Here is a 23,261-nt window from a genome sequence, read left to right on the forward strand (position 1 = left end):
TTCTCTAAGTGTATTGCCAAATTACAAAGAGGTTACCGATTTACTATTTTTTTTTAAACAGATTTCTAGCTTCCTACGACTGTTGAGAGAGGACGATCTGTGGGATTTCAGTCTTGTGCAATATATTCCGATTTGCTTTAAAGCCCAATACTTTATCATGATTGTGCAGTGTTTCATTTGAACATGTAAAGTAAGTTGTAAATAACCCTTTTGACTAGGATGTAGAAGCTGGTAAAGGATGTCTCTCTCAGGCAAACAATGAGACAAAAGGCATATCAACTACAAAATTCAAAAAAATTTTGGAGTCATTCTGTGGAGAGACCAGAAACCAAATATTCCAGCTAGGACAGAGCACCACTTGCTGAAGAGTAAAATGGGGGGCAGGACAGGACACTAGAGAGAGTTCACGCACAATTGCAAGTAAGAAGGGGGCCCATCTTGCCTCCAGCGATCTCTTTGAGATCTCTAGAAATAGGATTTAGGCAAATAAGCCCCCTCATGAAGTTCATTACTTACTATTATTCGGGAAAGGTGAAACTTAAAAGGGTTTGAAAAAAGGAGCGCTTGCTGCACAACTTGCCATTAAAATCTACCATGAAATCAAGTGCATACCTTCCTCTGTGTAGGAACTACAAATTGCTGTACACACTGGGAAAAAAAAATTCAGAACTCAAAACTCTTGGTAGGCCCAGGTGCCTTTTCTGAGAAACAAGTGTGGACCACTTTGAAAAGAGCTGACTACAGAAAATCCCTTAATGTCTATCATGTTAATGGTTGCTGCATCAAAATGCCAGTTTCTCTCCATATGAAACAGAGATGCATTACCTAGGTTATTTTAGCGTGCTGGTCTCAAGGCTATGGTCTCTGTAAAAACATTCTAAGAGATCTAGTACACCAGGACACTGCTATTGTGCTTTGTGTGTTTTGCATCTGTGGATTCAGAAATGAAATAGGATCATTTTTGTAGCATATTACAAATTCAGCACAGTAGAGCTGGAGAGTGAAGACTGGGCGCGCAAGGGTGAGCAACACGTGGGAAATCGAGAAAGAAACAAAGATAATGGGAATTTAGTTATTTATGCCGTTGAATTTGGGAAGGGGGAGTGAGCGATTGTGATTATCCACTTCAGTGGGTGCTTGAGGAAAGAAGGGCACCTAGATTGCTCAATCGCGATCTAACGGTGTGATTTACTGTAAAGACAAACTGAGGGAGAGCCTTCACGGCCTAATCAACTTATGAGAACTGTCACCGCGTGGATAATAGTATTGCTAGGACAATTATATCGCATTCAAACTCTTTTCTCCACTACCCGTATTATGGAATTCATTTAAAGTGTGGATCCAAACATGGTAAACGAATAACTAAATGTGAAAGTTCCAGGAGAAAAATCGATCGCAGATTCTAATCTACCGAGAAAAAATTTAATGTTGGAACTGAAGGGTCTGCTTGAACTTGTTCCGGTAATCTGCTTCTATCCTTTTCAGTCTTTACTCTTTTTAAAAACCACCTTGTGGGGCTTCCCTGGTGGCGCAGTGGTTGAGAATCTGCCTGCCAATGCAGTGGACACGGGTTCGAGCCCTGGTCTGGGAGGATCCCACATGCCGCAGAGCGACTAGGCCCGTGAGCCACAATTGCTGAGCCTGTGTGTCTGGAGCCTGTGCTCCGCAACAAGAGAGACCGCGATAGTGAGAGGCCTGTGCACCGCGATGAAGAGTGGCCCCCACTTGCCGCAACTAGAGAAAGCCCTCGCACAGAAACGAAGACCCAACACAGCCATAAATAAATAAATAAATAAATAAATAAAATTTAAAAAAAAAAAACACCTTGTTAATACAGGCCTCGGAGGATGGGAGATCCAATCAGAGAAGCTGAAGCACCACTCGCCTCTGAGTCAGCCAATGAGAGGCCAGCAACGGTGAGCCACAACCGTGGGTCCAAAGTTCAAGCTGGCTGAAGGGGTAAGTGCCTTCGTGGATGTTCAGCCTTGGTAACAAAGAGGGTATCAGGTGTGATTATTTGCTTGCTCTTTGCTTGCTTCATTGTATGTTTCTAATCGTGCTGGTTACCTGGGGCTGATGTACAAAATGCCAGAGATTGGTTTCCTTGAAGGACACGTACATAATGTCTCACACTTCTGGAGGTCAGAAGTCGATATCAGGATGTCAGCGGGTTTGGTTCCTTCAGACTGGTGTGAAGGAAGCCTGTGTTCCAGGCCTCTCTCCTTGGCTTGTGGAGATGGCAGAGACACCCCTCCATCTGTTCCCAGTTTTCTCCCTCTATGAGGGTGTCTATGCCCATATTTCCCCTTTTAATATGGATACAGGTCATTTTGTATTCGGGGTCATCCTAATGAAGGCAGTTTAAGTTGATTTGTTCTGTAGAGATCCTATCTCTGTATAGAATCACTTGTTAGGTGCAGAGGTTTAGGACATCAACATAGGAGCTTTAGGGAGAAAGAATTCAACCCACAAAGACATGAATTTTGAGATATAGGTGGGCATATCTCCTGACTCTTCTATTAAGAGAACACTGGTTCTGTTCACACATAAACACTGGTTTGATGCTTACGAGGTGGTATAGTAACAGATTTGAGTTCTTCCAACACATGTAAGCATAGAATATTGATGGAAAGTCTTACTTAAGCAGATGTTTTTGGTGAATTAATGCATTCAATCCCTGAGCTATCTGGAAAATATTGAATTTTTTCATAATAGTGCATCATTTACCAATTTCTGCATTGTAAATTACTTCAAGCTTAGTGGACTAAAGCAGCAATTATTTATTATTTCTCATGTATCTATGGGCCAGCTGAATGCTTCTGCCGTTATGGGTGGTACTTGTCAGGATTCTCGTGTAGCCCTCCTTTCTTTTTTCATCATCCCTGGTACAGTTCATATCCCATTGCTTCAAATTTAATAGTGTATAGAAAGGACTTTTGTCTGTGTGCTAAAATTGATGTTTGATTGTAAGCAATGTTTTGTCGATACTCCTATAACCATAATAATAAAAAAGAGAACACTGCTGACTGTTTATGGGAAAATAAGGTGACACATTCCATGTAATTTTCCTCAAGAATTTGAAGAGTGAATAGTTTTTATCACTCTTACAAAGTTTCTGACTTTCCACCACTGTGAAGAGGGAAGATATTCTATCATTTCAGTCCTTATAAGTGCTTTAAAATGTGAATTGTGATTTGTTTTAGACACCAATGTTTCTTCAGTTACGTTTGGCCTTCGTTTTGTACTCTGAAAATAATTTGTAAAATTCCCTGTTGATTAGGATGTGCAAACATGAAAAGTACGTCACGCACCCAGTGAGACATATTATGGACAACCTACTGAAATCAGGCCCTGAGAAAAGGGACAGCACCGTCGTGGGAGACAAAACAGAAAATGGTTTTTTAATGTTTTCAGAAACCCACAAACTCAGGAGAAAGAATTTGACAGGGCAGGATACTAGAGAGAGCGTGACCACTCTGAGGTGTGTGGCTATGCAGGGGGCCATTGCCTGATCGAGGAGAGCTCTAAAATTCTTTTTTCTCTGGTCCAGTGGAGAACTCTGTCGGACCATTAGCCCTGAGAAACTGTTCTTGGGGCCATCAGACGAAGGATTTATGATAAATGAGCCACCGGTATGGGAATGTTATGTATTTAGATTGTTGAATATGATAAGAATCGTAGGAAAATATTTCAAAGACAAAAAAGGATTAGACACCCAAGGAGACCAGAACAAACTACCACCAAAGGACCTTCAGGTAAATCCCTCTCTCCGGTATCTCAGGATGATCTCACACACCGGAAACAAAATTTTGGATGAGAAGAGCTCTAGGAGAAGCTCAAGGACGACCGACACACAGGAAATGTAAGAAAGAGAGGAATACAGTGGTATGATGTTGAAGAGGGTAAGACCAAAGAAGTACATGTGATTACTGATTTCAAAAGGTGATTAAGGAGAAAGGGCACCCCGTGAGTAAACATGATCTAACAGTGTGGTTTACTCAAATGATAAACTAAGGGAAAGAGCTTTACTGCTTAAACAACTAATGATAAGCATCAACTCTGAGAAAATAGTATTATAAGGACAAACATAACCCATTCAAAGTTTTTCAACATGACCAGTGTCAGGGAAATCATTTAAAAGCAGAATCAAGGACCCAAACACAGCACGGAAATAATGAAAGCAAAATGTCCAAGAAAAAATACCTATCCAAGGTGGAAGAAACTGAAGTTACTAATCTGACTGGTTCAGATTAATCTTAGTTGGTTCCCCCCCCCCCCAAGAGTGCATTTTCCTGTTTTTGAAAACAGAAACCTTTTTGACATGCACAGTGGCATCCTGGGGAGGATGCTGGAAGCATCCAATCAGAGCAGCTCAAGGGCCACTCGGGATCGGCTCAGCCAATGAAAGTCCTGCAGCTCCTGAGGCCTAGCCATGGACTCAAAGTGTGAAGAGTTGTCCTGGGCTTGAAGCAAAAAAGAATCTTCCCGGCACGTGCAGCTTTTGAGACTGAGGGGAGAAAGGGATGTGATTCCTTGCCATTGGGCCAAAATATTAGACTGTGGCACAGCGTAAAGCAAGAAGAGCCTTCTTGGGAAATTCGGCCTTTAGAGACTGTAGAGTATACCGGAACGTTTCATTCACTGTGGTTTCTTTCAAATTGTGGCAAGAGCGTCCTCTAGCGGCGCCGGGCGGTGCGGACGGCCTCTCCTGCCGCCTGCACGCGCGCGCGCGCACGCACGCCCGCGGCGGCACAGCGCACTCCGCCGCTTCGCCCGACGCGCCGCGCAGGCGGTAGCTCGCCGAGCCCGCGGCCGGGACACTGGCGTGCAGCGCGGGCCTCGGCGGGGCCCAAGGCCCCGGCCCGGAAGGATGCGGCCCTGGGCGGCCCGGGAGCTGAGCAGGGCCCCCGCGCCGACCCCCGCGGGCCCCGGCCTCCGGAGCCGCAGCTGCCGCCCGGCCCCCGAGAGACATGACTTGCAAGCCGCGTTCCGACTGGATTCCCTACAGTGTCTTAGATGATGAGGGCAGCGACCTGAGGCAGCAGAAGCTTGACCGGCAGCGGGCCCAATTTTAAAAAAAAGGAAGACAAACAAAAAACCAACAATATGGCAAGAGGTTAATGACGAGTATTTCAAGTAAGATTTTTTAATAAACTCATTTGTAAAAAGAACTCTTCGGAAATTTGGTGTAGTAAGCTATTTTCACTGGTTGTATCATTCCATTCCATTTTCTAGTAATAAATATTAGCTTTTTCCCCTTCATGATTGAAACCATTTTCTTAGTGGTAGGATTAGCTGTCCCTTAAAAGTCCAAGAGGAAACACTATTGGAAGCCTAGTCATTTGGGGAGGAAACCACACTGATGACCCACATTTCTTCAATTCTTCTAAAGTCCCTTTTTGGTTCAATTTCTGTAACTTATTTCTCCATGAATACATTTAAATACGCTTTTGATTGTATTATCTTAGGCTCTTGAAAGTAATTTGATCTTAATTTTTAAGTATTTCCAATTTATTGATTCCTTTTCTCTCCTCTGGTGGTTTCTTAAAGAATAGGGACATTGTTGAGTGTTTTTTTTTTTTTTTCCCCCAACCAACCTCTCTTATATTTATCCTCCATGCGAGGTATTTTAGGAAACCAAATCATGCTAAATAAAAGAAATTTAAATCTGTTAACGATGAATTATTTTTAATCATTTTATGAGTAACCATTTTTCATTTGTGTTCTCGGTGTGAGGACTGTGATATTGCCATTTCTTCCACCTGTATATAGCAGTATCATCCAGAGATTCTTATGTGGGATATAGTAGCCGATAAAATGCAGTAACAGATATAAAAACCACACCTACCCGTTTATTCTCCTTCAACATATCTCAAATCCTAATTCAGTTAAATACATAAAATAGGACCCCAGAGCAGTGTAAACTGAGAGAAAACTAATTTTCTAGAGTCAAGCACCATAACTTGTGAAATTTCTTTGTACCTAATTCATATTTCTCCGAATCTTTTTTTTTTATTTTTACTTTTTGCAGTCTTTCCCTTTTCGGTTTTCATCCAAAAATCTTGACTGAACTGCAGTTGTGCACGGATGAAGGGATCATCCACTGACAGCAGGTGTAACCAGCATCTCCAGAGCAGCAGCCCACGAGGGGCTGGCAGCCCGCGAGCCAAAGCAGTTGGCCCAGAGTGTGGTGGGGCGTCCAGAGCTGAACTAATAACAGCCTTCCTGTGATACTCAGCCCGGACATCAAGTTGGAAAGAGGTGTGATAGCTCACTTGTTGTTTTTCCCTTCATGTAGTTCTAGATTCTACATATAGATGATATCATATTATATTTGTCTTTGTCTGACTTATGTCACTTAGTATGATAATCTCTAGGTCTATCCATATTGTTGCAAAAGGCATTATTTCATTCTTTTTATGGCTGAGTCATATTCCATTGTATATATGTACCACATCTTCTTTATCCATTCATCTGTTGATGGACATTTAGGTTGATTCCATGTCTTGGCCACTGTAAATAGTGCTGCTATGAACATTGATGTGCATGTATCTTTTTGAATTAGAGTTTCCTCTGGATATATGCTCAGGTGTGGGTTTGCTGGATCATATGATAGATCTATTTTTAGTTTTTTAGGAATCTCCATACTGTTCTCCACAATGTATGTACAAACCTACATTCCCACCAACAGTGCAGGAGGGTTCCGTTTTCTCCTTTTAAAATTTCTTTTTTTTTTTTTGGCCACGCCACGTGGCCTGTGGGATCTTAGTTCCCCTACCAGGCATTGAACCCACATCCTCAGCAGTGAAAGCACAGAGTCCTAATCACTGGACTGCCAGGGAATTTCCAGGTTCCCTCTTCTCCACAACCTCTCCAGCATTTATTGTGTGTAGACTTTTTGATGATGGCCATTCTCACCCGTGTGAGGTGGTACCTCATTGTAGTTTTGATTTGCATTTTCTAATAATTAGCAATGTTGAGCGTCTTTTCATGTGCCTATTGACCATCTGTATTTCTTCTTTGGAGAAATGTCTATTTAAGTCTTCTGCCCATTGTTTGATTTGTGTTTTTGGTGGTGGTGTTGATTTGTATGAGCTGTTTGTATATTTTGGAAATTAAGCCCTTGTAGGTCATTTGCAAAAATTTCTCCCATTCCATAAGTTGTCTTTTCATGTTGTTTATGGTTTCCTTTGCTGTGCAAAAGCTTGTAGGTTTCATTAGGTCCCATTTGTTTATTTTTTATTTAATTTCTATTGCCTAGGGAGACTGACCTAAGAAAACATTTGTATGATTTATGTCAGAGAATGTTTTGCCTATGATCTCTTGTAGAAATTTTATGGTGTCATGTCTTCTGTTTAAGTCTTTAAGCCATTTTGAGTTTATTTTTCTGTATGGTGTGAGCGTGTGTTCTAACTTCATTGATTTACATGCAGCTGTCCAACTTTCCCAACACCACTTGCAGAAGAGCCTGTCTTTTTCCCATTGTATACTTTTGCCTCGTTTGTTGAAGTTTAATTGACTGTAGGTGTGTGGGTTTATTTCTGGGCTCTCTATTCTCTTCCATTGATCCATATATGTTTTTTTGTGCCAAAACCATGCCATTTTGATTACTGTAGCTTTGTAGTATTGTCTGAGGTCTGGGAGGGTTGTGCCACCTGCTTTGTTCTTTTTCTTCAGGATTTCTTTGGCAGTTCTGGGTCTTTTATGGTTCCATATAAATTTTAGGTTTATTTGTTCTACTACTGTGAAATATGTCATGGGTAATTTGATTGGGATCGCATTAAATCTGTAGATTGCTTTGGGTAGTATGGCCATTTTTACAATATTGATTCTTCCACTCCAAGAGCATGGGATATCTTTTCATATTTTTAATTATTTTCAATTTCCTTTATTAATGTTTTATAGTTCTCAGTGTATACGTCTTTCACCTCCTTGCTCAGGTTTATTCCTGAGTATTTTATTTTTGGGGGTGCAATTTTAAAAGGTATTTTTTTTTACATTCCCTTTCTGATATTTCATTGTTAGTGTAAAGAAATGCAGTCAATTTCTGTATGTTAATCTTGCATCCTGCTACCTTGCTGACTTCGTTTATCAGCTCTAGTAGTTTTTGTGTGGAGTCTTTAGGGTTTTCTCTATATAGTATCATGTCGTCTGCATATAATGACAATTTTACTTCTTCACTTCCAATTTGGATACTTTTTATTTCTTTTTCTTCTCTGATTGCTGTAGCTAGGACTTCCAATACTATGCTGAATAGAAGAGGTGAGAGTGGGCATCCTTGCCTTGTTCCAGATTTTAGCTGGAAGGCTTTCAGCTTTTCACTGTTGAGTGTTATATTGGCTGTGGGTTTGTCATAAACGAATGGCTTTTATTATGTTGAGATATGATCCCTTTATACCCACTTTGGTAAGAGTTTTTTTCATGAATGGATGTTGAATTTTTCAAATGCTTTTTCTGCATCTATTTAGATGATCATGTGGTATTTGTCTTTTCTTTTGTTGATGTGGTGTATCACATTGATTGATTTGTGTATGTTGAACCATCCTTGTGAACTTGGGATGAATCCCACTAGGTTGTGGTGTACGATCTTTTGTGTGTGTGTTGTTGGATTCAGTTTGTTAATATTTTGTTGATAATTTTTTCATCTATATTCATCAAAGATATTGACCTGTAATTTTCTTTTTTGGTGATGTCTTTGTCTGGTTTTGGTATCAGGGTGATTTTTTTTTTTTTTTTTTTTACAGATTCTATTCCACTTCTAGTGATCAGTCTGTTCAAATTATCTGTTTCTTAGTAATTCAGTTTTGGTGGGCTGTATGTTTCTAGAAACTTGTCCATTTCTTCTAGGTTGTCAAATTTGTTGGCACATAATTGTTCATAGTATTCCCTTATGTTTTTTGTATTTCTGCGGTATCAGTTGTTATGTCTCCTTTTTCATTTCTTATTTTGTTTGTTTGGGTTCTCTCTCTTTTCTTCTTGGTGAGCCTGGCCAGAGGTTTGTCAATTTTGTTTACCTTTTCCAAGAACGAGCTCTTGGTTTTATTGGTTTTTTTTCCTATTTTTTTAATACCTGTTTTATTTATTTCCTGTGTGATCTTTATTATTTCCTTCCTTCTGCTGACTTTAGGTTTTATTTATTCTTCTTTTTCTAATTTTTTAAAGTGGTTAGTTAAGTTGTCTATTTGAGATTTTTCTTGTTTTCTGAGGAAGGCCTGTATCGCTATGAAATTCCCTCTCAGACCTGCTTTTGCTGCATCCCATAGATTTTGTATGGTTGTGTTTTCATTGTCATTTGTCTCAAGGTATTTTTTAATTCCTTTAATTCCTTCTTTGATTTCCTTGTTGACCCACAGTTTTTTAGTAGCATGTTGTTTAGGCTCCATGTAGTCGTTTTTTTCCTCATTTCTTTTCCCGTGTTGGATTTCTAGTTTCCTGTCCTTGTGGTCAGAGAAGACGCTTGAAATAATTTCTATACTCTTAAATTTTTGAGGTTTTGTTTTGTGCCCTAGCATGTGGTCAGTCCTAGAGAATGTTCCATGTGCACTTGACAAGAATGTTCATTCTGGTTTTTTTAATGTAATGTCCTGAAAATATCAATTAAGTTTAACTGTTCTATTGTATCATTTAGGATCTCTCTTGCCTTATGGATTTTCTGTATAGAAGATATCTCCATTGCTGTGAGAAGGGTGTTAAATTCTCCTTCTCTTATTGTATTCCTGTTGATTTCTCCCTTTATGTCTGTTAGTAGTTGTTTTCTGTATTCAGGTGTTCCTATATTTGGTGCATATATGTTGACGAGTGTAAAATCCTCCTCATGTATTGATCCTTTCACCATTATATAGTGTCCCTCTTTATCTTTCTTTATGGCCTTTGTTTTAAAGTCTATTTTGTCTGACATGACTATGCAACCCCCACTTTCTTGTCATTTCCATTTGCATGAAATATCTTTCTCGATCCCCTCACTTTCAATCTATGTGTGTCCTTTACCCTGAAGTGGGTCTCTTGTAGGCAGTATATTATAGGCTCTTGTTTGTTTTGCTTTTTTTTAATCCAATCTGCCACTCTATGTCTTTTGACTGGAGCATTTAGTCCATTGACATTTAAGGTAATTATTGATATATATATATATATATATATATATATATATATATATATATATATATATATATGAATTTATTGCTATTTTAAACCTTGTTTTCCAGTTGATTCTGTGCTTCTTCTCTGTTCCTTTCTTTGTCTTTTTGTAGTTTGATAATTTCCTTTTATTTTATGCTTGTGTTTTTTTCTTTTTGGTTTTAGTGAATCTATTGGATGTTTTTGATTTGTGGTTACCCTGTTTTTCGAGTCTAACCCCCTTCCTATATCTACTTGCTTTAGAGTGAGAGTCATATAGGCTCAAACACATTCTAATAAAAGAAAAAACTCTACATTTTCTTACTCTTCTCCCCAACCTTTTATGACTTTGATGTCCTCTTTTGCATCTTCTTGTTTATCCTTTTGTTGTTCATTGTGGTTATCATCCTTTTCCCAAAAGTGTTTTGATTTTTAAAAATCTGGGTATGGGCTTATTTAAGTGGTTTATTTTCCAATTGTGATTTTCTCTTTCCTGTAGATTCTTGCTTCTTTTCTGTGTAGAGAAGACCTTTTAATATTTCTTTTAGAATAGATTTAGGATTGCTGTATTCTTTTAGATTTTGCTTGTCTGAGAAATCTTTCCTTCTATTCTATATGATTATCCTGATGGGTAGAGTATCCTAGGTTGCAGATTTTTCCCTTTTAGGATTTTGAATATATCTTGCCACTCCCTTCTGGCCTGCAGCTTTTCTGTAGAGAAATCAACTTATAGCCTTATGGGGGTACCCTTGTAATTAAGTCTTTGTTTTTTTCTTGCTGCTTTTAGAATCCTCTCTTTATCTTTAAATTTTGCCATTTAATTATAATATGTCTTGGTGTAGGTCTGTTTGAGTTCATCTTGTTTGGAACCCTCTGTGCTTCCTGTACCTGGATTTCTGTTTCCTTCTTTAGTTTTGGGAAGTTTTCAGCCATAATATCTTGAAATACGTTTTCGATCCCCTTTTCTCTTTCGTTCCCATGTGGAATCCCTATTATGTGTAGATTGGCATGCTTTATGTGATCCCATAGATCTCTGATATTGCTTTCATTTCTTTTTTCATTTGGCTTTCTGTCTGCTGTTCTGATTTTGTGATTTCCATTCTTCTGTCTTCCAGATGACTTATTTGTTCCTCTGCATTATTCATTCTGCTATTCATTGCCTTTAGCTCAGCTTTCATCTCAGCAAATGAGTTTTCAAATTTTTCTTGGCTCCCCCTTATAGTTTCTAGCTCCTTTTGATAGTACTCTGCATTTCTGTCAATAGCCTTTCTTAATCCCTTTAGTATTTTCATTATCTCCTATTTGAAATCTGTATCTATTAAACTGAAGAGGTCTGTTGCATCGTTTGTTCTTTCAGGAAAATTCTCTTGGTCTTTTAACTGGGAGTGGTTCTGCTTCTTCATTTTACTTATATTTGTCTTACCCTATGAGTTTAGGGGAAACAGTTTTCTTCTGTGTTCTTGGAGGGCTATTTATATGTGGGAGCATCCCTGTGTAGCTGGTGTGGGTTTGATATTTTTGTTGCGAGGGCTGTTTTTAGCATGGATGCCTGCTGCCTCTTTCCTCAGCATGTGCTGGCCATTATCCCCTTGATACGGGGTGGGCAGATACGGCAGCTGGTGCCAGATCCTGGGGCTCTTGGCAGTGGTGGCTGCTCATGTGTGCCCCCGGAGCCTGCAATGGTAGAGGAGGTGGCTCACAACTGCTCCTGGAGCTTCTGTAGGTGGTGTTCTGTCACCTGAGAGCACACGCAGGGGAAAAGGCTGCAAAGGTGGGTCCTTTCCCTCTCCTCGCACACTCCCTAGACAATGGTGCCTGGCCTCTAAGGTGAGCCCAGGTTTCCTCCAGGTACACGCTCAGCAGCGGTTGCAGCAGACTCCAGCCCCTTCAGGCTGTTTCTGCACAGCCAACCCCAGTCGTCTCCCCGGGTCTGATCTCCAAAGCCCAAGTTTCTGCACCCAGCTCCTGCCCACACTGGTGGATGCACATCTCAGGCAGGCAAGTGCAGGGTTGTGACACTGACCATCTGTGCAGTTCTCTCTCTGTTCTGGCTGCCGCAAACCAGTTGCTGTGCTCTGCTCCGAACCTCCAAGCTTCCCATTAGTCCCAGCCGATCTCCCCGCTGGTGAGGGGACTTCCCATGGTATAGGAACCTTTCCTCTTTCACAGGTCCCTCCCGGGGCACAGGTCCCGTCCTGATTCCTTTCTTTTTGTCTTTTGTCCTACCCATTTATGTGGAGATTTTCTTGAACTTTCAGAAGCTTGAGGTCTTCTGCCAGTGTTCAGTAGATATTCTGTGAGAGTCATTCCACAAGTAGATGTATTTTTGGTGTACTTGTGGGAGGAGTGACTTTCACATCCTACTACTTCACCATCTTGATCACTCTCTCCTGTCTTCACTTTCTTTCATCAGTGTCTTATACTTTTCTGAGTATATGTCTTTTACCTCCTTAGATAGGTTTATTCCTGGGTATTTCAGTGTTTTTTGCTGCAATCGTAAATGGGATTGTTTCCTTATTTCTTAATTCATACAATTTATTCTTTCCCAATCCAGAATTTTTTTGATTTTTAGAACACAGACCTTCAGGACCTGCAATTTTGCATCACTGGATGATGAGAGTATCCAGTGAGAGCAGCTCAGGCCCCACCCTTATGCAGCCACTGAGGTACTGGCAGCCAGTGAGCCACAGCTATTGGTCCAAAGAGTGGTGGAGTGACCAGGCCTGAACCAATCACAGCCGTCCTGTGATATTCAGCCAGAAAATTGAGGCTGAAAGTGTAGGATTCTCTGTCAGCTGGTCTTGTTACTTTACTTGTTTTTCATCTTGGTGATTTAAGGATATAAATCCAGAGCACATAGTGCCCCGTGTCTCTGGACAGTTGCATCGAGTAAGAAGATGATGGTCAGCAAATAAAGATTTTTCTTTTCTTCTAGAATTTGAATGGTAATATTCAAGTGAATGTTAATATATTAATATTATCATTGTGTTTTTCTTGGCACAGTGCCTCTTTACTTGTATAATTTTTCTAAAAATATATTGCTGATTTTTGACAAAGTTGATGATTTTCTAATTGTTTCTTTTAAAAACATTGATTTCTAGCTTCATACTTTGTGAAGCAGGAACATATTGTGGGATTCAGTCCTTTGAAATGTTTTATAATTTGCTTTAAAGTTCAGTATTTTATCACCAGTGTTAAGAGTTTTATTTGAACATATATGATAGGTTAAAATAACAATTGATTTGGATGTGAAAACCTTGGAAGGATATCACCCTTAGCCAAACAATGAGACTAAAGCTGAATAAACTACAAAAATTTCATGGACTCATCAAAAGAGAGATAAGACTCTCACAGAAGAGACCCCACATGTAGAATTCTGCATTTGACAGAGAACCACTTGCTGTAGAGAAAGATGAGGGCAGGTCAGGAAACTAGAAAGAGCTTCATTGAGAATTGCATGCATGCCAGGGTCAGTTTTACTTCCAGAGCTCTCTTTGATAGCAATAGATCAGGAATTAGGACAAATAATCCTCCTTATCAAGATTTTAGCTTATTATTATTATGGAATATTTTTAAAAGCTTATACAGCATTTAGGAAAACTGAGTTAGCTGTGCAGTAAATCTAGAAAAGTTATCATATGATGAAACCAAATTTATATTTTAAAGCAGGACAAGAAAATTTCAAGATAAAATTCTCTCACTGTGTCCATCTGGGCCTCCACCTTCCCTCCCTAATGTGTAGTGTACATATGCATTTCACATTTACTAGATCTCCTTAAAGATGGGAATGTCTGCTCAACCATAAAAATTGTTTTGTTACCTTTCTTCTGACACTAGCAATGTAACTTCTTAAAAGCATGGCGTTCTTTCCCATCTCTGTAGGTCGTCATCATGACTGGCTGTGTGTTCTCTCTTGACTGATGGAGGAAACTGGAGGTCAATTCAAAGAAAAAGAATTGGAAAATTATTAACAATCTTGAAATTCAGCAATATACCTATAGAAAAACCAAATCTAAAAAAGTCAATGCACCAAGAAGAGAGCACAACAGATGTTAAATTAAATAAATATTATCATAAGCATTAACACTCAAATGACTTGAGGTAGGAGAAGGAGTCATCTTGCTTCTCTTAACTGCTGAACATCCTCCTCTTATTTTGATGCAAGGAGATGGAGACATGTCCCACTACCAAATCTGGATGCCTGTACTTAAATCACCATGGTGCAAAGCAAGTACTTGAACAGAAAAACAACAGGGAAGCTATCACACCTCCTTCCTACTCTATCTCGGGGTTGAGTATCACAGGAAGGCTGTTATTGGTTCAGGCCTGGTCACTCCACCACTCTTTGGACCAATAGCTGTGGCTCACGGGCTGCCAGTCCCTCCTCGGCTGCATCAGTGGAGGGTGGGGCCTGAGCCCCTCTCACTGGATACTCTCATCATCCAGTGATGCAAAATTGCAGGTCCTGAAGGTCTGAAGGTTCCTGCAAGGTCCTGAAGGTTCTAAAAATCAAAAAATTCTCGATTGGGAAACAATAAATTGTATGAATCTGAATGAATTCCAGTAGTAATTTCAGAAACCAGTGACTTAAAAAAGTGAATTGTTTCTTGGAAGTTTCAGGTAGCTATTTTGTAATATGTTTGAGTACTCATGTGTGCATTTAAATGACTTAATATTATGGGACATGTCGAAAAAGGTTGAAGAGGGATGTATTGGTGGGCTTATTTGCTTCCTCACTTTATCTCTGGCTATATCACACATAAAGTATCTCTAGTAAATTCCACAACATCCTCCCAGGGAATGAGAATTAAAATGCAAAATAAAATTAATACAAAAATAATTTAGACCTTAAGGAACTCTATAAAGGCTGACCTAGAACTAAAATGACTGTTCAGGTAAGTTATGAAATGCAGTATGGTTAAGGAATAGTCACAATTTTTGTTGGAACAAACTGCACTACAGACATATATTCAAGTAGAACTGATAATGTTTGATGTTTACTTCAACTTAAAAATGTTTTAGTGATGGGCAGTAGTATGGCACAGGTCGAAAAACTAGAGTCAATCTGACTCTTCAGTGCTACAGGTCTTTTCCTGACAAGTGAGTGGCTCTGAAAAGACCCTTTGGTTTGCGAGGCTCAGGTGGTTCTGAAGCAGCTCATTTGAGGATGGTGTACCTGATGACTGCCTTGGTGGCCTAGGACATGGCGTGCTTGCCAATCTCCCTGGGCAGCAGCAGGGGCACGGAGGTCTGGGTCTCTCTGAAGGTGATGGTGGAGCGCTTGGTGGAGCTGGCCAGGGGTGCAGCCTCCTCGGCGATGGGCTCGAAGATGTCCAGGCCCTCGTGAAAAGCTGCTTCAGCACCCTGGGGAAACAGGTGATGAAACTGTCTGGGCAGCAGCGGCGACAACGCCTTGGCATCTTCTGCTTTGGGCTCTTTGGTTCAGCCTCTGTGGGCTCTTTGGTGCCCAGGCTTTCCTCAGAAGAAGTCTCACGGCAAGGCTCGGCCATGTCGGAGCCACCTTCCCCACAGCTCAGAGGGAAGGACAATGAGGCTGCTGAGGGCCAGTGGCCGGGTTTATAATCCCTGCGTTCTCTGATGTCACAGGCAACGTCCATATCTGACTGGACAAAATGCAAGGCAGGGAGGCCTGTCACTAAGGCACCTCATGTCACGTGTCATTGGATGCCACCCTGCTTGGCCTCCCGTCAACCAATCCCAGTGGAAATCTGGTGACCTTTAAACTTTCCGTGACCTCCACTAGAAAAATCTTTGAACTATGCCCCATGTAGGAAAAGGTCATCCGTTCACTTCAGCTGATTTATGCCTACTATTTATGCATGAGAACTTTGAAAAGATGTCACCGAAGTCACCTACATTGAAGAAAAATCAGTTTGAGTTCCCTGAGAGAGTCTCTATAACTCAAACCTTTGCCACCATCAAAATGACTCTGGCCACTTGGGGGCCATTTTTCTCAGCACAGAATCTTCTCTATCCATGGCTGAGCCACCGTGGCTTGAGCAGGAACTCTCTGACTTGGTCAGCAGAGTGCTCCTCAAAATCAGTCATAGGACATAACTGACCAGCCCTTACCTCCAATTCTTATCAAACTTACAGGGAATCAGAAAGAACAGTAAAACCACATTCTCCAAAGACAGGCCACAAACAGAAATCGGATACTTGTACATAAATACTAAAAATATTTAACATTTAGCAAATTTTAATTTTTTTTTAACATTACTTAGGTACCCCAAATACCACACATACTGGAATTGATGAAAAAATATGTGTTAGTTGAAAGAAATTATTTTTCTAATTCCCTAGAAACCTTCCGAGTGAGAAGAAACTAATCAGTAAAGGGGAAATATTTAAAAATTAGAAACACATTCCTTTCAAAAACCTACGTAACTCAAGCAAAGTATATCTTTAATGTATTTATGTAAAAATAAATTGCAGACATTGAACCAAGAAGGACTTAGGAAGACTTGAAGAAATGGAGGTCTTCAATGAGCTAAGATCCTAATGGTCAGGTTTCCAAGTGTGTTTCCTGTGAGGGCTTCAAGGAGCGGCTAATTCTACTGCTAACAAAATAGTTCCAATCATGAAAGGATAAATGCTATTTTTTATTACTGGTAAATACAATATGATGATCAAACCATGGAAGAAAGTTTACAACAGGGAATTCTTTGGACCATAATGATAGTGTTAACGTGAACCCCAAAGCTACAGGAGGACACCTTTGTGATTACAAATTCTCAAGGAGACTTTTCCTGACCCCAAATCTAGGGCATGGTGTAGAATTCTTTTTTTCTGGCATCTTCCCTTTCCATTAGAAAAAGTCCAGTTTTTCATTAAGGGTGCAGCCATTCAAGCAACCACAATTATTAAAGATCTCAATGAAGTATTAATTTCTGTCACTTTTCACACAGAGGTGAGCATTTTCAATAATGTATATAAATAATTTTGTCAAGTTATTTTTCATGTCTTGAATGGAAATTTCCCCCATTTTCTATTCCATTTATTGACCAAAACAGAAGTGTAACTGACCCTTTAAACTACTCTGCAGCGTAAAAGACAACTAACACTCATACTGGTGCCATGGAGGTACCTCTCCAAGGGGTTGTCCAGCAGGATAGGCAGATTTTTACTTGTCGGCTCAGAACTCTCAAACAGCAAAGCAGAAGCTATGTGTCCTCTTAAAGATTAGCTCTGTAATGGGCATAACATCACTTCTTTCATACTCCATTGGTCAAAGCAATTATAGGCCTGCCAGAGTCAAGAGGCAGGGGAACAGACATGCTTAATCCATCCGAGAAGTGTCTGGGAATGAGCAGCTTTCACAAATCTAACAAATAGTGCCACACAACACATGCTTTTTGAGATGCTGCTGGGTGCCACACACATGATATGTCCGTAGCACAAGGTCCTGGGTTCCTTGGGCCACAGTGTTGTTAAACTATGGAATACTTTCCCACTTGACTCACTCTTATCTGGGTGAACTCCTGCATGCAGTGAATCCCTATAATCCAGGGCAAACCTTTCCCTCTGGTGGCATGAAGTTTCTGACCATTGTAGACATACCATCCCCCTACTCCTGGGCCCCTGGACATAGAAATACAGACACACAGATTGACAGAAAGGAGAATGTTTCGAGTGAGTACATGCTTCAAAGAACTCTACCAGAATCTGGTCTGGATATCAGATTTTAATTTGATTGCCTCATTCATGACCCTAACTCCAAGTAAGATTACATTTGAGGTACTGGGGTTTAGGACTTCAATATAAGAATTTCAGGGGACGCAATTCAAAGTATATGTGATATGAAACCTGAGCTGTAGATTGGCACATGTGCTGACTCTTCCATCATATTGATTATTTAGTTTCCCATTAAGAGAAAAAAGGTGACTTCATTCATCCTCTTTTCACTCCGACTATTCATTGCTTAGTTTAATTTTGTTTTATTTTTAGCTTCTTACTTCTGTGAAGGGAGAAGATACTCAGGGATTTCAACCCTTAGGAATTGTTTATGACTTTCTTTAAACTCCATTATTAGTTCAATATTTTAAAGGACTGTATTTGTACTTTTAAAATAATTTGTAATTTCTTCTGTGAAGAATATCACTTTGAGCCAAACAAAGAGGCAAAAGCTGGATAATCTGCAAAAATCAAAACTTTCCTTGATGACTAATAAGAACCTGCAGTATAAACAAACAAACAAGCAAAACAACGAATACTAAACTTTCATTGGGTTACTTGTATGGAAATATGTTAATATAAATGTTTCAGACATTACATGAAATTCCTAAAAACCTTATATGTTCTGGTATAATGTTATAGGTCATAATCCTAGTTATTACTTTAAAATGTATATCTCAGAAATAACTAATTTTCTTGTCAACTGCATTATTATGAACTTTCATCAAATCTTTAACCGTGGTCATTTTTAAGTCTTTTGTCATTTACAGACAGTTCTGGGTGTACTCTGATGCTTTTGCAAATATGTTCCTGTAAAAGGGTTTCATCTTCAAGAAATTCATGGAAAAGACTCTGACAAGTACAGGTTTCTGGTAACTGACTGTACTGCTGAACTGAATGAATAAGCATTTTCAGAACTCTAATGAATAACTGATGAACTCATAAAAGTGCTAATAAAAGATCAAGATGAAAAAAAAATTAATTACATGGGACTGAGTGAACTGATGAGGATGAGTATAATTTTTGTGACTTTCTGTTTGAATTAAAAAAAAAAAATCCCACAAGGACTCAGAGGCAAAGAATATACAAATCAGTTTTCACTGCAAAGTAAAGCAGCTGTTACAGTGGAGGATTACTGGACTGAATGTCAATATTATGACATAGTATGAGTGTGTTTCATGTTTGGTAATTGCAATCATTGTTGCTTTTGTTGTGGTCAGCCATGTACAATGCTTGGTGTCAGTCTATTTATCTCTTGTAAAAATAAAATACAGTGTGTGTGTGTGAAAAAAAAAAAAAACAACTTTCCTTGAACCCATCAGAAGAGGGACAGGAACCTCCAGGAGAGACAAATCTATGTAGCTTTAGCAGAACTGTATGAACTCAAGAGAAAGGTTGTGGGCAGGGCAAGAAACTAGAAATTGTTTTCCTAAGTAGTGCAGCAGGAAGGGAGGAAACGCCTGATCCAGGACTGGGTACAAATTTCTTTGTTTGTTTTTCAGCCCATTGTGGAAGATCTCTGATGAGCCATTATACTTCCAGAGTTCTCCTTGGGAAATTAGAGTAAGGATTTAGGATAACTGGACCCCCTTCATGAGGGTCATTAGTTAAAATTATTCGGGAATATTAGAAAAATCTCATTAAGGAACTTGAAAAAAAAAAAGAATTTTCTTTCCAAGGTGATGAGGAAAATTGTCAGGAGATCAACTACAAGTAAATCCCTCTGAATAGTGCCTTGAGATCGTCATACACATAGGGGACAAAACTTTGGGAGCCAAAGCCTCTTTTGAAACCGTGCTCATTTCAAAGATAGAACTGTAAACCAGTTGGAATGCACAGCGTAAGTCATTTTATTTCCATCATGCTCACTACCGCTGCTTCAAAATCCTAGTGTTTGTCCATATGACATACAAATGTTTTGCCAATCTTGATCTTGCATACTAGTCTCATACATATTGTATTATGTGAGAAGTTATTTTAAGAAAATGAATCTGTTGGGACATTTTTATAGCTCTTTGGGTGTTTTGCACCTAAAATTTCAGAAATAGAATAGAAGGATTAGTGAAATGCCATTTAAAATATACCATATAGACAGTGAAGACTGGGAGTGCAAAGGTGAATGACAGATATGAAATCTAGGATAGAGAGAGGAAAAATGGGTTTTGATGTTGAAGACTGGAAGATAAAATGAGTACATCTGATCATTCACTTCAGAAGGTGATTGAAGAAAAGGGGCAATTATGATCTAATGGTATGGTTAACAGTAAAGATTGAAGTAAGGTCCAAACTTCCAGTTTTAATTAAATAATTCGCAGACATGTAATATACAGCATGGTGGCTATAGTTGAATACTGTATTGTATATTTGAATGTTGCTAAGAAAGTAGACCTTAAAAGTTCTTATCACAAGAAAAAAAATTTGTAACTGTGTGTGGTGGTGCTGTTAACTAGAATTATTGGGGTGATCATTTCATAATATATACATATATCGAATCATTATGAAACTAATGTTTTATGTCCATTATATCTCAATAAAAAAGACTAATTGAGGGAAACAGGTTTACTACTTCAATAAGTAATTGTAAGCAACCCTGGAAAATAGTATTAATATAGCAAACATACCCCAATCAAACTTATTCAACATTATCTTTGTTACAGAATTCATTGAAAACATAAGAGAAAAGCCAAACATGGTACAGAAATATCAAAATCAAAAAGTTCAAGAAAAAAACCTATTCCCCGTTCCCTAATATCTGGAGATGCTACTCTAAGTCATTCAGATGAAACTGATTCTATTCCTTCCAAGTTTGTAATGTATTCTTTGTGAAAATGCAAACATTCATTATATGAACAAAAGATTAAAGAAATTTTACATAACCAATGAGATATAGCTGGACAGAGGATTGGTGAACTAGAAGACAGATAAAATAATAGAAATAATATAGAATACTTCACAGAAAGTAAAAGGAAAAAAAAGGATAAAGGTGAGGCAAAGAGACTCAAGGAATGGAGTAAGTAGGTGATAAGTATCACATAGGCATTCCAGAAGCATAAAACTGGGTGAATATTGGAAAAATACTATTCAAAGGAAAATGGCTGGTAATTCCCAGAGTTAGGGGAAGCCATAAGTTCCTCCATTCAGGAAGCAGACCTGACAAATCATAGTAAACCTTCAAGGTAACCCTAGAGATCAAAATAGCAGACAAAAAGACGCAGTGCCTAAAAAAGGAATACCAAATAGTGTGACTGCAGACCTCATTGTCTTAATAAATTGACGCCAAAAGCAAGTGCTGAGAGAAAGTAACTGTCATCCTAGAGTTGCATATCTAGCCAAGGTATCATTTAATAGTGAAGCTATGCTACACATGAAGATGGACCTCCCCAAACCACACTCAAATGTAGACTTGCTCCACCGGCTGCTGAGAGTACAGTCAGGTGCTAATCCTCAGCCATTGACCCTTTCAGATATTTCCTCAGCTTCAGAGAGCTAATTTGCCCAAAGTTAGGGACTTCCTGAGACGGTCACATCCAATGTCTGAACAAGGGGAGGGTATAAATATATGTCTCATCCCATCCTCAGATGGTAATCCTGATTAACATTCCCACATAATTAACCCCATCTCAGTGCTGGCTTCCTTCTAGAGCTTAACTGAGAAATAAAGACTTTTGAGAAAAATGAAATCTTATCGTGTTTACATCAACTGACACCATGTTAAAGGAACTTCTAAAGAATGTAATTTAGGAAGATGGAAAAAGATCACAGCAGATGATCTGAGATGCAGGTAGGAATGTTAATAGAATAAATTAGCAAGTAGAGGTAAATGTAAAACAATGACTGTACACAAAAGTTGCAATAATGATTACAGTTCCTTTGAAGAATCAAGTAAACAAGACATAGCTAAATACTGCAGTTATGCAGCACTTGGATGATAAGAGTGTCCAACGAGAGCAGCTCACGTCCTGTTCACTGGTTCGGCCAGTGATGGACTGGAAGCTTGTGAGCCACAGCCTTTGGCCCAGTGTGGGAAAGTGGCCAGGGAAAAACAAATAAAAGCATTCTTGGGAGGTTCAGACTTGGAGATTGTGGAGGAAACTGGAGGGGTTCCTTCCCTGTTGTTTGCTTGCTAGCTTGTTTTTAATCACTGTAAGTTAATGATTTGAATTCAGAGATTGTACTGTATGTGTCTCTTGTCCCTTGTATACAAGTAAGGGAAGGATTTGACTACTAACACATCAAGTGGGATTTTTGTATTTTCATTGGTAAATGGGATTCTTTAGAAATAAGGAACGGCAAGCTTCCTTCACTGGTTTTATCACCATATTACATTTTCTGGTAATAAAGATTAGCTTTCTGCTTTCATAATTGGAAACATTTCATGAGCAGTAGAAATAGCAGTTCTTTAAAAGTGCAAATGGACACAGCTTTGGAATCTTGACCGTTTCAGATGAAACCACATTGATGAACACCCCCCCCCCTTTTTTCAGTTCTTCTTAAGTCATTTTTTGATTCCAATTCTGCAATTTATTGGTAAGGAAACACATTAAAGAAATGCCTTTGTCTGTATTGTCATGTATTCTTGCAAGAAATACGCTTTTATTTTAAAGAACTTCCCATTTATTCCTTCCATTCTTCCTATGGTGTTTTCTTAGAGAATTAATCATTGTTTTCAATCAACAACTCTTACGTTTGTTCACAAATTCAAGCATGTGGGGTATTTTGAGGACCTAAGGAATGTTAAGAAAATTTTATATTTGAGAAATGTTTAAGTATTTTTACTAATTTTAAAAGTATTCCCATTTCTGTTTGTGTTCCAACTTTGGACAATGTGGCTTTGAGATTTCAATTTTTTCTCATTCACTGGGGGTTTTGATCATAATTGGAGGCAGTAGATGGTCAATTATGTCCCATGATTTCGAGGGGCGCTCTGCAGACCATGTCAGAGACTTCCGGCTCAAGCCACGGAGGCTCAGCCATGGAAAGACAAGATACTATGTGGGAGTAAAATGGCCCGCCAAGTGGCTAAAGCCATTCTGATGGCGGCAACGACTTGAGTTAGGGAGGTCAGACTCGCTCAGGAAGCTCAAACTGATTTTTCTTCAGTGTAGGTGACTTGGGTGACATCTTTTCAGAGTTCTCATGCATAAATAGTAGGCATAAATCAGCTGAGGTGAACTTTGCCTACATGGGGCATAGTTCAAAGATTTTCTGGTAGAGGTCACGGAAAGTTTAAAGTCACCAGATTTCCACTGTGATTGGCTGACTGGAGGCCAAGCAGGGGGCCATCCAATCACAGGTGACATGGGGTCCCTTAGTGACAGACCTCCCTGCTTTGCATTTTATCCAATCAGATGTGAGCATTGCCCGTGACATCATAGAAGGCAGGGAGTAGAAACCGGGCCAAGGGACCTCGACGGCCGCACTGTCCTTCCCTCTGAGCTGCGGGGAAGACGATT

The 23,261-nt window shown here is 39.4% G+C and overlaps 1 protein-coding gene and 1 long non-coding RNA gene across 3 annotated transcripts; one reads left to right on the plus strand and one right to left on the minus strand.

The window, feature by feature from the left end:
* Window positions 1-4,884: 4,884 nt before the first annotated feature.
* On the plus strand, window positions 4,885-23,204 carry LOC132357771 (uncharacterized). Of its 2 annotated transcripts, none has more exons than XR_009500303.1 (3): window positions 4,885-5,136; window positions 6,032-6,261; window positions 23,157-23,204. It is a non-coding gene; the product is annotated as an uncharacterized LOC132357771 (long non-coding RNA). The 2 variants fall into 2 exon arrangements; XR_009500302.1 differs by lacking the exon at window positions 23,157-23,204 and adding an exon at window positions 13,996-14,604.
* LOC132357870 (histone H2B type W-T-like) lies at window positions 15,310-15,623 on the minus strand. The gene is given in 2 exon segments (XM_059911700.1): window positions 15,310-15,459; window positions 15,462-15,623. Coding segments are annotated over 2 exon segments (312 nt in total).
* Window positions 23,205-23,261: the final 57 nt, after the last annotated feature.

Source organism: Balaenoptera ricei, chromosome X (genome assembly GCF_028023285.1).
Source record: "Balaenoptera ricei isolate mBalRic1 chromosome X, mBalRic1.hap2, whole genome shotgun sequence".
Taxonomy (NCBI): domain Eukaryota; kingdom Metazoa; phylum Chordata; class Mammalia; order Artiodactyla; family Balaenopteridae; genus Balaenoptera; species Balaenoptera ricei.